The 13,439-nt window shown below is 55.8% G+C and overlaps 1 protein-coding gene across 3 annotated transcripts in view; it reads left to right on the plus strand.

Moving 5' to 3' along the window:
* The first annotated feature begins 3,114 nt into the window (after nt 1-3,114).
* Nucleotides 3,115-13,439, plus strand: part of Cspg4 (chondroitin sulfate proteoglycan 4) — a 57,240-nt gene continuing 46,915 nt past the window's right edge. For all 3 annotated transcript variants that reach the window (XR_007343910.1, XR_007343911.1, XM_048793488.1), the window contains exon 1: nt 3,115-3,318. Coding sequence is in view for 1 of the 3 variants with exons in the window: in XM_048793488.1 (XP_048649445.1) it covers nt 3,231-3,318 (88 nt within the window). In the remaining 2 variants the exon portion in view is untranslated. The remainder of the gene's footprint in view (nt 3,319-13,439) is intronic.

Below are 13,439 nucleotides of genomic sequence, written 5' to 3' on the forward strand. Positions count from 1 at the left end.
TGTCCTAAGTCTCCTTTCCTCGCCACCTGCCATGTGTCCTGACCTGTATTAGGCTGGGAAGGGGACAGCCTAGGGGGTGTTAAAGAAGTGACTTGCACCTCTTGACCCAGCGAGGCAGGTCCCAGAGAGAACCAGGAGAACTATGGAGATCAAAGATCAGTGTGTGAGAAGGAGGGCTTCCTGGAGGAAGGGAGCGTTGCCGGGATGCCTGGCCAACCCAAGCCTAGGGCAGTCATGGCAAACTAAGGTTGGCAGGCGGAGGGGAGACATGAACCAGGCCCAAGCATGCCAGGGAGGCCAGGTTAGCTCTGCTCAATTCAGGTTTGCCAAGGAGGCTAGGGAGGGGACAGCAAGGAGCCGTGGCTACCCCCATCCAACAGCCTTATTCTGAGCCAGCAGAAGACATTCAGAGATCAGTTCCAAAGTGGTATGGGGGCTTCAACTTTCCGCCAGTCGGCCTGGAATGGCATTACTCCTAATCAGCCCTGGGTTCAAGACCGAGGCTACAGGCTGATCAAAGGCCAAGCCCAAGTGCACCAGAGCCCCTGCATGGCTTTCCATCTGAGCACCTTGGTTCCTTATTTGTAATCATGGACTCTGCCCTTCAACACACACACTCCCTCGAGCGTCCAAAGCCCAGGTGATGTTTTATGAACGGGGAAGCCCCAGGAGAGATGTGAGAGCGTGGTTATTGCTAGGTGCTGGCTGCCTTATTTTTCCTGGCCTGTGTTTCTCTGCCCAGCTAGCAACGAGGCAGGAGGAGGCGCTGAGCTAATCCCTACTCAAATCTCAGCTGTGGGCAGCAGTTCCCTATCTGGAAGTGACACAAACTTACAAACGACTCCTGGTGGTAGTGGGTGAATCTGTGGATAGGGATCAGGGAAGATGGGAGAAGATGGGGACATGGAGCAGGTGGACATCTCTGCTTAAGTTTTAGAATCATAAAGAAGCAAAAACCTTCTCTTTTTTTTCATTCCTAAAAAGGAAGCCCTTTTCCTCTAGTCTTCTGAGCAGCCCCCACCCCCACAAGCCCTGGACCCATGCTTGACCAGTGATTAGTCCCTAATAAAGACCGGGTACCTTGCTGACTCAGGAAAAGGAAAAATGAGAGAGAAGTTGTAGAGCAATGGACTTGTTGTCATTGAAGCCAGCTGGGCATAGCCCACATGCCAGGACTACTAGGATGCCTAGATGAGAGTTCTTAGGTTTGCAAAAATCCCTAGAGAATAGCAACAATTAGCTTCTGAGTATACCTCCAGCAGGCATTTATTGAACACCTTCTATATGCAGCTGCCTCTAAAGTGGAAAATTCAAGGTTCGAAGCTAATGTTCCATCAAGGGAGGTAATATGTATGAAGCTGTATTTAAACTGAAACACAGGGATGAGTTTAGCACAGTGTCATACGCCTGTAATTTAGGAAACTGAAGCAGGAGGATCTCAAGCTCAAAGCTGATCTCAGCAATTTAGTAAGACCCTCAGCAACTTAGTGAGACCTTGTCTCAAAATAAAAAATTGTAAAAAGGGATGGGTGTGTAGCTCAGTGGTAGAGTATCCCTGGGTTCAATCCCAGTAAAAAGAGTTTCTCTCTTTTCTGGGGAAAAGAGAGAAAAAAGAAAGAAACATAGGCACATTTAGGAGAAAAGATAAGCACTACTCGAGTACCTACTGTATATCAGCCTACTACTGGGCTAGGCGCTTGAGATACAATAAAGCATTCAATTCATCATAAACCCAATTTTATAAATGAAGAAATGGAGACACAGAGATAAAGGAACTAGCTCAAGGTTGGACAACCAAGTAGAAGACCTGGGATTTGAACCCAGGTCTGTCTGCATCCAAGACCACTACTCATAACCACTGAGGGGACCAGCACCCTCACACCATGCGATGGCAGTGAGAGCACTGGATTTGGGCTCAAAGACCCTGCTCATAACCTATTAGGAGTTATGTAGATTTGCTCAAGTCCTTTAATCTCTCCTGACCCCAATGTCTTCATCTGCAAAATGGGGCTCAATTTTGTTGCAAACTATGAAGTGCTATACACACAGGTCAAGGGGCTGGGAAGAAGGTGGAGGTTGGGTGGGGTTGGGTGTGGAGTAGGTAGGTGGGATTCAGGGATTGGGGTCGGGGAAGGGAGGGAGAGCATTCTGGAGGTGCTCTTCCATCCCTTGACTGGATAAGAAACCAATGACAGGCAACCCCAACACTGGGTCTGGGGAGAAAACAGGCTAGAGCCTCTAGCACTGTGAACTCCACGATAACATCGCCCTTTCTCCAACATCTGCTTGGGACTAGACAGAAAGTTTTTGCCTGGGAGGGAGCCAGGAGAAAGGCCCCAGCCTGAAACTGTTAGGTAGGAGCTAAATCCAGGGCCAGATTTCCAGGAGGCAGTCCGGGCAAATTTAAAACACCAGGATTTTTAGGTGGGGTGGCCTGAGTTCCTGGGTCCAAATGGCCAGGGACCCACTCTCCACCTGAGGCTTCGTAAGACCATCTCCTGAGCCAATTTCCTCCTCCTTTATGAGGAAATGGGTGGTCCTCACCCACCATGCAAAGTTTCTTTGAGACAAATAATACCATGAGACTGAGCATTCTTCCGCCCTGTGGGGAAGCGCAGACATCTCTCCTTTACAGACAGAGAAGTTCAAGGTGGCAGGATCTGTCATCAGAGCCCTGAGCAACCTCCTGGAAGGGAGTCCTAAGGAGGCCTCGGTCAAGGTGGCCCTTTGGAATAGTGGGCTTCTGTCCCCACCCTAAGCCTGGAGTTTGTGGAGACACCCCATCAACCCTACAAGGGCAGAAGGGAGAGAAAAGAGGGGGATGACCCGGGTTGTACCTACTCCCAGAGGGTGTCTTCAGGGGTCCTGGGGGTCAGCGTTTAGGAGGTCCGGACTCTTTGGGGACTTTGTCCCAAATATCCGGGTGCAGCCTAGGTCTGAGGGAGCAGTAAGGGTCCCCTCGACCCTGCCCTGGAAGGAGGAGCTCAGCACGGGCCCTTTAAGAAGGTTGGGGGTGGGGGCAGACGAGGGAGCCCCCGCCTGCCGCCCTCCCGAAACCCGAGCGCGGGTCGGCGCCTGCCCCGCCCCCCGAGTTAAGTACCGCGGGCGCCGAGCCCGGCCCAGCCCCGACGCAGAGCCCTCTCCGCTCGCCGCTTTGCTGTCGGGATTGCGGACTCGGGACTCGGGACTCCTCTACGCGTCGCGCCAGTCCTGCCGCCCAGCCCGCCGCGATGCGCTCCGGCCCGCGGAGCCCGCCTCCAGCCCCCGCCCTGGCCCTGGTTCTGACCCTGGCTCTGCTGGCCCGACGGGCATCTGCAGGTGAGTGGGGGGCTGAGACCTCTGACTGGAGTTATGAGAGGCTCCTCAGAGGGAAAAGGGACCAGAGGGGCCAGAAGAGGCCCCCAGATGAGGAGTCAAGGGGGTCTGAGCTTTCCCCGCTCCAGGCTGCGGTCTCCAGGGTTCACCCTGGGGTGGACATGGGGAACCCCAGAGAAAGCTCTTGATCTGGGTTATGGGGGACTCTGGTTGTCCCAGATTGTCCAGCTTGGGTGACCAGGGGCCCTGGAGTCAGATTGCCTAGGGCGTGGCTCTGCCCTCTGGGATCGTCTAAGCCTGCCTCAGTGCCATCCAGGCTCTGTGTGCGCGGCAGGCTTGGGGTGACCATGTTGGGTGCACTTTGTCACTCAGTGACAGTAGAAGCAGAGACCCCAACCGCAGATGCCATATGCCATCTTTGGGACTGATGTGTGGCGGGAAATGGAGAAGGAGCCACCCTGCCTCACCCTGTGTATGGCGCCCCCCATGCTTTAGCCATCACCTCCTGGTTGTTTCTGGCCCCCTGCACCTTCCCCTCCCATTGTTCCCAGGTGGTCTTTTTTTTTTTTTTTTGGCTCTGGGGATTGAACCCAGGTGTTTCACCACTGAGCTACACCCCCATACCTTTTTTAAGTTTTGATTTTGAGACAGGTTCTCACTAAGTTGCTTAGGGCCTTGCTAAATTACTGCTGCTGGCTTTTAATTTACAATCCTCCTGCCTCCGCCTCTTGAGCCACTGGGATTACAGGTGCGTGCAACTGTACCTGGCTCTAGGTGGTCTCTTGGGCCCCTGGCCTCTGCTGCCACTTCCCCCTCTTCCTTCTGCCTTTGTCTCCCGCTCCTTTTCTCTCCTTACTGAGAGGCCTGGTTAGTGACAGGACCACCCATCCTTCAGCCTCCTAGAGGCAAGGCTGGAGCCCCCAAGTATCCTGTGCCCCAGGAGAGGCTCGTCCTTTAAACAGATCCAGGCAGCCACCCCCATGCCACACCTCCCTGTCCCTAGCACTAATGCCCCAGCAGGGACTGAATAAAAGTTTGCCTTCTGAAAGGTGCTGGTCTGCCTCCCCTGTCACCATGCCAGGAATCTCAACATTACAGCATTCTTCCTTTAGTGAAGGCATAGTCTAGTTATGCCATAAGAACCGTGGCCTCAGGGCCCATCGGTCATTACTACCCATGTATGAATCAGTGCTTCAGCCTACATCTTTTGGGACCAATCCCAAGAGCAACTTTGAGCAGAGGAGGGGCCTGAGCCCTCCCTTCCAGGGGCCCAGGCCACACCCTTCTCCCCATCAGATGGGGAAGCCACTTCTAAAGGAGAGCATCACGAGGTGCTCAGAAGGGAAATGAGTCAGGGAAGGACCCCCCTGTAATGGGGTGAGTCAGGGCTGAATTGCTGGGCTCCCTGTTTCTACCGCAAAGACCTAGTCCCCTAAGATCTCAGGGTGGGTCTCCAGAGACATGGGAAAGGGGCATCCAAGATGACTGGGGAGGTCAACTCATCCATCCTATGCCCAAGGGAGAGATTCCCAACACCCCCACCTCCTTGGGCTTCAACTGAGGGGCAGTCTCAAGTACCACCAGCAACATGCACATCATGCCAGGCAGTAAGGGGTGCTCAGAAAAAGAAAGGCTGAACTTTGACTTATTCAGGAGACAGAAAAGCAGATTAAAACTCAAACAGCATGCTGGGCATGGTGGCATGCTCCAGTAATCTGGGCAGTTTGGGAGGTTGAGGCAGGAAGATTGCAAGTTCAAGGCCAGCCTCAGTAACTTAGCAAGGCACTAAGCAACTTGGTGAGACCCTATCTCAAAATGGAAAAAATGAAAACAGCTGGAGATGTAGCTCAGTGGTAAAGCACCCCTGGATTCAATCCTTAGTACAAAAAAAAGAAAAAGAAAGAAAGAAAGGAAAAATCCTAGTTGTATATGCAAAGATCCAAATCAAAAGTATGGAGCAGAGGAAATCGGGATGGGACAGGGATCCCTGAGATCAGCCCTGGAGTCTGGGAAGGGAGTCAGCATTCCAGGCAGTCCTTGCCTGAGCAAGAGAACTGAGGTGGTGTAAGCTGAGGGGTGTTGGGATCAGAAGGCATATTTTCAGCACAGGCCAAGGAGAGCCATTGGGCTGGAGCATTGAAACCGTAAATGGCAAAATGAAGCCCATAGCCTATGCCCAGTTGGCGATTGGAAGCCAATGAAGGCTCTAGGGCAGGAAAGTGGCAAGGTGCCTGTGGAATTTTATAACATTAAGCTGACCTCTGACTTTAGGATTTGGAAATGGGGAGGGGGTGAAAGAGCTGGTATTCTCACCCCTGCCATCCCCATCCCCACCATGCACTGCTCCCCCCTCGTCTCCCCAGCCCCTGTGCCAGGCAGAGCTCCTGTCCAACAAACCTGTCACCATGCCTGGCCCAGCTCCCTGCAATAGGGGCAGCCCCTACCTGAGGAAGGCTTCCCTCTCCACTATCCTGGAGACTCTCCATCACTCATCAGCAGCCTGGGAGTCGGGCATTCTTGGACTATCTGTACAAATTGGGAAACCGAGGCCCCAGGGAGTAAGCAAGGTGTCCTAAGTCCCAAGAAGAGCTCCCAGCCCTGCGTCATTATGACCTATGGATGAAAAATGTGCCTCCAGCTCCTTCCAGGCCCTGTGGAGGCCCTGAGCAGAGGAGCAGGCCCTGGGAGAGACGGGGTGTGAGCCAGTGCCTGGAGGACAGGCACACAAGAAAGGAGATGGCATTGATTTTTTTTTTTTTTTTTAGAAGTAGTTGGACACAATACCTTTATTTTGTTTATTTATTTTTATGTGGTGCTGAGGATTGAACCCAGGGCCTCGCACGTGCTAGACAAGAGCTCTTCCACTGAGCCACAACCCCAGCCCTAGAGATGGCATTTCTGTCCTAGGAGGTCAGAGGGAGTGCAGAGCATACAGGGACAATGGCTCCTGTACCTCTTCTTTGCCCTGGCCTGGCTTGACTGTGAAAGGCAGAGAGTGAGGGACTGAGGTGGGACCCCCATGCAACGCCTGACCTGCAGGGTTTTGTTACCTGGATAGGAACTCTGAACTGAGGGGTGCTGCAGAGAGCAGGGCAGGGGCCAGAGCCTTGTCCCAGCCCACTCGGACTCTAGAAAAGCTGTCCCTGAACCAAATGTAACTGAGCCCCCTCCCGCACCCACCAGCCCAGGCAGGATAAGAAGGGCCTTTCAGTGCTGCTGCTCCGGGTGGGAGCGGCTGGGGGAGGGTGGGCCGCGCCAGGTGGGCCCTGTGGCTGGCGGCTGGCGGGAGCGTGTGCAGCTCGCAGAGGAAGTGTATAGGCTGCCTCTGGGAACTGGGCGTGCTGCCCGAAAGGGTGGGCAGGGGAGGGGGAGTTGGAAATAGCCCTGACGTCCACTCTCACTGGCGCTCACAGATGTGGGTGCACAGAAGAGGACGCAGAGACGCACGGACCATGGGCACAGCCCCCCTCACCAACCCAGACAAAGGGGCTGACACCAGGAGCCCGTCTCAGGGGTCCCTACCTCCCAGACCTGGCCTGGGCAGCACCGTGGGGAGAAGTGAGCCAGGGTGGGGTCAAAGGGCGTTGTGCTGAGCAGGTGGACGGGGGGGTGATCCAGGGCTTGGGCCTGCTCCCTCTGCTCTCTCACTGCCTCTCCCCCAAATCTTGGCAGCATCAGCTCCCTTCTTGCCTCCAACATACCCTCTGACCTGGCATGGGTCCAGTCCTATAGAACCTTCTAGAGTTAAGACTTTCTCCAGGTACAGGCAGAGCCTGGGTTTCACACTAACTGTATTACCATCATTCCTGAATTGGTGTGAATAATTTTGGAAATGAATTAAATTCAAATGAACAGCTCTGTGCTTGAACTCTCTCTAGGGTAGGAGTTCCTAGCTCTCCGCTTCTCGGGAGGCTCCTTACTTCCAAGCAGGGCAAAGGAGGGAGCCATCTTATCCCTGAGCTCTGACCTCCAGACACCTCTTGATGGGCCCTGGCCATGTTACAGCAGCAGTGCTGGTCGGGAAACAGCCCCACAGGTCACCCCTTGGACACACAACCATGGCGTCCTTACCCACCCCAACAACAGCAGGCCTTCCTGGATCTGGCCCAGTGGCCACACCCCACGGAGGGCTTAGGCCCTCCAGCAGGGAGAGACGGCTCCCTGCTCCTGTCCCCCCATAATCCTCCAGCAATTGTCCGCCACCTCTCTAAACCCTCTACCTTTTCAGAGCCGAAGCAAATCCCTTCAAAAAGCCCCCCACACCTTAGCTAGGGCAGCCAATGAAGCCACCTCTGTCTTAGATGTAAGGTGTTACCCCTGAGGCTGCTGTCACAGTGGCTTGGTGGCCTGGGTGGATCTGGCCAGGGACAGTGCCTGTCTTGTTGGCCATTGCTTCCTCCTGTTCCATGCCGACCCACGCCCGTCGGCTCCCAGACCTGCCAGTTCTGGTGTGCGTTAGCCAGGCCACCAGCCGTGCCTCATGCTTAAACGTTTCAGCGTGGCTGTCTCTCTGGTGGCTTAATGGTTGGTCGGTCAGTTGTCCTGGTGCGTCAGCGAGACTGCCTCCCTCCCTGGACTCTACTGCAGAACCCCCACCCCAGACCAGCTCACCCCCTGCTGTGGTTCAGCGGGAATTCGAAGCTCAGGGCAAGAAAGCTGCCGGACCAGAGTCACACAGCGCCTCCTGTAGGCCTCCCTGACCTTTGTCCCTATTCCCTGACTTGGGTGGCAGCCTCGCCCACAGGACCAGAAGCTTCCCTGGGGTGGACGTCCCCTCTGCTTTCTCTAGGGCTCTCCATCACACTGCTGAGCTTGGGGCTGGGCCCACAGAGGGCCGGGAGGCTTTCCAACAATGGCCTCTTACACCTGAGTCCGGCTGGAGGCAGCAGAGCCCGGGAACACAGGGCCCCTGTCCCTCCCAAATTCATGCCTAGCAGCTCCCTGAACGTATGTTTGTAGATTGGGTTTTTGTGTAAGATGTGGTCTTGACAGAGGGTCATGTGACTTTAAAAAGAAAAAGAAAAAAAATCTTTGAAAACTTCCTGGCTTTCAAAGATTCCCAAATCAGACTGATACCAAGGTTTCCTGGAAGATGTCCTTCCCCAGGTAGTGCCGTCCCCAGGAACCTGAAGGCGGGGTGCAGGCCAGGACCCCAGCTTCCTGGCAGCCAGGCCTGGGAGCTGTGGGTCTCTCCTGCCCCAACTTCCCGCTCCTGTTCTTCCTGGAAGCATGTAACATCGCTGAGCCCCCAGTGGGGAATGCCTCCTTGTCTGTAGGGCTGTGCCCTTCTCTTCCCCTCAGGGTATCAGCTTCCATGTTCAAGGTTATCCTGTGTCCCAGGGATGGCTGATGAAGTAGGCCATCAGATAACCATCCATTGTTCCCTGCACCCTCCACCTCTGTCCACACTGATCTTTGCAACTGGCCTTCCCTCCCCTCCCCTCCAAGGCTCGGCCCAGCAGGACACCCTCTGGGAGACTTTTCTAACCACAGATGGTCCTGAGACCCACAGCCTGCTCTGCTCTCTCCTGGGATCCTGCCCACTCTCACTGGCCCTCTGCCCCCTGGTCCATGGCCTTCATCAGTCTGACACCTAGCAGATGTGTGTGTGTGTGCATGTGTACACACACTCAGACACACGGCGCTATTCAGCAAGCTCTGGTAAGGAGCGTGTCCAGCCCCTGAGCCAGCAGCCCTGGGGGAAACCCCCAACTCAGGACACACAGCCTTTGGCTCCACAGACAGGGCAGGGCCTCTGGCCTGGGCCGGTCTACTCTCTGGGGACCTAAAGGGAACTGGGAAGAGGAGAGCAACTTCCGTTCCCACCTAAGAGCAACCCCTTCCCCCGCCCACATTTCAGGAGGGAGCAGCTATAAATATCAATGGGCCCAGGATGCTGATTCCCACGACACGGCCCCTCCCTGCCCCCTTTGCTTGTGCACAGCAGCTGGGGCCAGGCTGGCTGTCCTGCAGCTGGAGGCCAGCCAGGGAGGCCTCAGGCGCTGGTACACACCACACACACACACACAGAGACACACACACACACTCACTTCCCATCCAGATCAGGGAAGGAACAAATCACCCTTTACCCTTTTTGGGAGTCTCCTGTCCTGACTCCCCTCTTCCCCTTCTGAGTCCTCAGCTCCCTGGGGACTACATGGGGGGCGGGGTGAGCAGGAGCAGTTGCTAACATGGTGTGAGAGAGCTGGGATTGCATTCCAGCCCTACTACTCTATGTGTGACCTTGGGCAAGTGACTTGGCCCCTCCAAGCCTCTCCTCTCCGTTTTCTCCTCTCTAAAGTGGAAATAAGCCAGGCACGGTGCACACGCCTATAATCCCCAAGGCTGGCTGGCTGGCTCTCCATTGCAAGTTCAAGGCCAGGCTCAGTAACTTAGTGAGACCCTGTCTCTAAATTTAAGAAAGGGCTGGGGATGTGGCTCAGTGGTTAAGCACCCCTAGGTTCAATCCCTGGTACAAAAATAAATAAATAAATGACCAGAAAACCTCCTAGCAATTCCATGTGTTAAGGATTTAGCAAGATTCTTGACCTGAAATAAACACTCAGCTGGGTCTGCACCTGAGGTCACTGTTAGGGTCACTACCGTGTTCTTCCTGGGGTCGGGCACAGAGCAGTATGGGAGCATTCATCAGGAGCCTTTAGGAAGTTTCCAAGGCAAGAGCTCAGAAGAGGTGAGTCTGTGGGGGATCAAGTGGCACAGGGGAGGTGGCTCTCCAGGACGGCATCAGCCAGCTGCTGCCTACCAGCCCAGGACCCTACAAAAAGTAAGGCCCCTGCATCTGTCTGGCTGCGTGCCAAGCTCAAACTTCCCCCACCCGCAGGAGAAGCAGAGACAGCCCCTCAAAGCCCTCCAGGGCCCACTTCCCAAGGTCCACAGCCCCTGGACAGGACACAGGAGCTGGAGGCAGCAAGAACCCAGTCAATGGGGTCGAGCCACTGACCAAGTAGAACTCAGACCCGGTCTGCAGAGCAGGTGGCTGGGGAGAAGAGAGTGAATGTCTGCTCATGGGCCAGACAGCCTAGAAGCCTATCTTTTCCTTGCTCTCTGCCAATCTCTTAGGGGTTCCCTCTTGGTATACCTAGACTCTGGCCAGGGCCCAGTGACATGAGATGACTCAACTGCCAAAACTACCATGGAGCTGTTAACCACCACCCATGATAAACAATGGTGGCTACATCATGAGGAGCAGAAATCCAGACTGAAGGAGGTGAAGGATCCTCTCTGGGGTGTTGGTAATGCCTGAGGTCCCTCTGTGTGAAACTGGAGCTGGGGAAGTGAGGGGAAATGAGTGTCCAGAGGTGGCTAGAGTGGAGCAAGCAGCCTGAGGCAGTGACAACTGCAGGGACCCTCTGGATCAGGGGCTGGCCAGAGCCTAGGCCTCCAGATTAAGATCCATCTGTGTGGACAATCTGCCTTCACTCCCAAAGGGATAACTTTTCTCCATTGGCCACTGGGCAGAATCCAGCAAGCTCCCCGGATATGTGCTAGTAGAATCCAGGCGCCTTCCCTTGGCCAAGTTTCCATCTCCAGGCATCTGGAGCCCAGCTGAGCCCTTCTAGGGAAGGATAATCAGGCGGGGTCCTGTTCCTCCAAGTACTGACAGCCCTGGGATGAGGGAGATTGTTATAGGGATCTGAGCCTGTGATAAGTTGAGATACCTGGCCCTGCTGTGTGGCCTTGGGCAGACTCCTGTCCCTCTCTGGGCCTTTGAGTGGGATCTTCAGTCTTCCAGATCAGCTCTAAATTTCTGAGCTCAAGCCTATTGAGAATAGGGTAGGGGAATTATGCTTCTGTCCAGAGAAAGCAAACTGTTCATCCTGGGTCACACAGCAGGGCAGGCAGGTCCTGAAATGGGGCTGAGAGGCAGCCTCTGGCATTGGGAAATTACTTTCCTAAGTTGGCATGGAGCCCTGGGGCTCTCCCGGGAAGAGCGTAGCAGCTCCTCTCCACCCCCGTTCCCATCTTCCACCCGCTGGCCCCAGCCCCACCCTGCCAAAAATAAACCCAGACCACCCCATCTAGTACCCAGCAGACCCACCCGGCCCTTCACAGCCAGTTGAGTCACCGCTCAGAGCTGCTCCTTGTTTAACTGTCTGAGTCACTGGTTGTGGCTCCATGCCCCAGGCTGGAGTCACCCCACCACCCTGAGGAAGCACAGCCACGAGGGGTCTGGTAGAGGCCAGGAGCAAGTGTGAGGCCTGTGATGGCCTCAGCTTGTAACCTCTCAGGCTGGGGACTCCCTCCCCAGCAAGCCAGAGACCAGAGCTGTCCCCAAGAGTCCTGGCTTTGCCCTGTCCCTTCCTTCCATTTGAGGACCTTGGGACGGGGCTGGGGATGTGGCTCAGTGGTGCAGCACTTCCTAGCATGCTCAGGACCCTGGCTTCCATCCCAGATACCACAAACAACAACAAATGATAAAGGATCGTGGTGACAAGTTCACTGCAGGGCCTCTATCCTGCAACTACTAAGAACAGAGGGTCCCCAGGCCCTGGGACAGGAGGGGCTGCGGTCTGACCTGTGGAGCAAGGGCCACAGAGATGCCTGACTCCTTGCTCACCTGGATCCAACTGAGATCCTGCCGTGCCTAGAGCACACTGAGACTCTAGGGAACAGAAACCCCTCTCAGGCTTCCTTGAGCCTCCCCTTTCCCCTCTGCCCCAGGGTCAGCTGGCCTGCAGGCCGCTCTCCCCAGCCCTGCTCTCCCATCTTGTCCTCCCCCGGTTCCGCCTCCCCATCTCTGTCCCTTTTCTCTGGGTCCCCTTCATGGAGCGCTGGTGGAGTCTGAGGTGCTTCCTCTGCTGCTGGCACCCCGGCCCTCCTCGTCCTCCTCAGTAGACATCACAGACCCCACCTCCACCCATGCCCACATGGGACTCTGAGCCCCAGGGACAATCCCGAGAGACATTTTCTATCCTCCTCGCTCGGGTCTCCTCCCCAGCCCCAAAGCACAGGCTACATCCTGTCCCAGCGAATTCAGGATCCCACAGGCACTTCCTTGGGGGCTAGGGGTGGGCAGGGGCCTGGGAATGGCCCTGCCCCCGCAGCCCCTGCCTGAGCAGGAGCCTGCATGGCCTCAAACCAGTCCCTCCGTCTGTGGCTATGGCCCCCAGCTATAAATAGGGGCTCTGAGTCTATTTTCTTAAAAAACAAGCACCAGACTCAGTCACCACAGGCCCAGAAAAGCACTCCCTGCCGGGGCAGTCCCCACCCCCTCTGGCCGCTGTGTCTAACCCCTGCCTTTGAGCACAGGGGCCCTGGAGGGCTGGAAAGCAGGGGTGCGGCCAGGTGGCAGAGAGCTGGGGTGGGCTCCCAGTGGGGCCAGGCGGGGATGTGGCCGCCACTGGCGCCCTGCAGCAGCCCTCCCTCCTCCCTTTCCATCTTCTTTCACTGTCCCCAAGACTCACAGTGTTAACAGAGAGGTGGCAGTAACGCAGATCCCCAAGTCCTAGCTGAGCGTCTTTGAACCCCAGTTGAAGAGAAGGTGCCTTGGGTCAGGGGTGGACGGACTGGTTCCTGCAGGAACAAAGGGACAGAAGAGCTTTGGGGTACGGAGCGGGACAGGGAAGGCCCGCCGAGCCCGCCCGCCGAGCCCAGGCAGGGAATGGGGACCTGCTAGGTGTCCATGAGAAAGCCCAGGGTCCAGCGAAGCTGGTGTCGAGTGTCCAGGGGAGGTGACAGGAAAGCCTGGCTGGCAGCGGCAAGGCCATCCCTGGGCTCCAGTTGTGCTGGGGTCTGGAGGCCTGGCCCTGGGGGGAGGGAGGCATGGAAGGCACCCAGGCAGGGAAGGAGGATGCAGGGACCCAGTTCAGGTGTGCGGTAGCTGCTGCTAGAGGGACAGGAAGGTCCTTGAACCAGGCAGAGGAGAAGGAGACGAACTTAAAGGAGAATTTAGAAGCAGGATTGAAAATATGGGTATTCGTCAACTTTGGGGAGGGAGGAAGAAGAGGGTCTAGGGTGACTCAGGTTTCTGCCCAGCAGTGGCTGCTGGCTGGACCTTCACTGACTGGAGAGCAGGTTGGGGAGAGGTGACTCTGAGGCCGGCTTACGGTGGGTGGTCTTAGATGTCCTGCATGTCCTGTGGGCACATCAGCTAAGAGGCCATG

This window comes from Marmota marmota, unplaced genomic scaffold (genome assembly GCF_001458135.2).
Source record: "Marmota marmota marmota unplaced genomic scaffold, marMar, whole genome shotgun sequence".
Classification (NCBI taxonomy): Eukaryota; Metazoa; Chordata; class Mammalia; order Rodentia; family Sciuridae; genus Marmota; species Marmota marmota.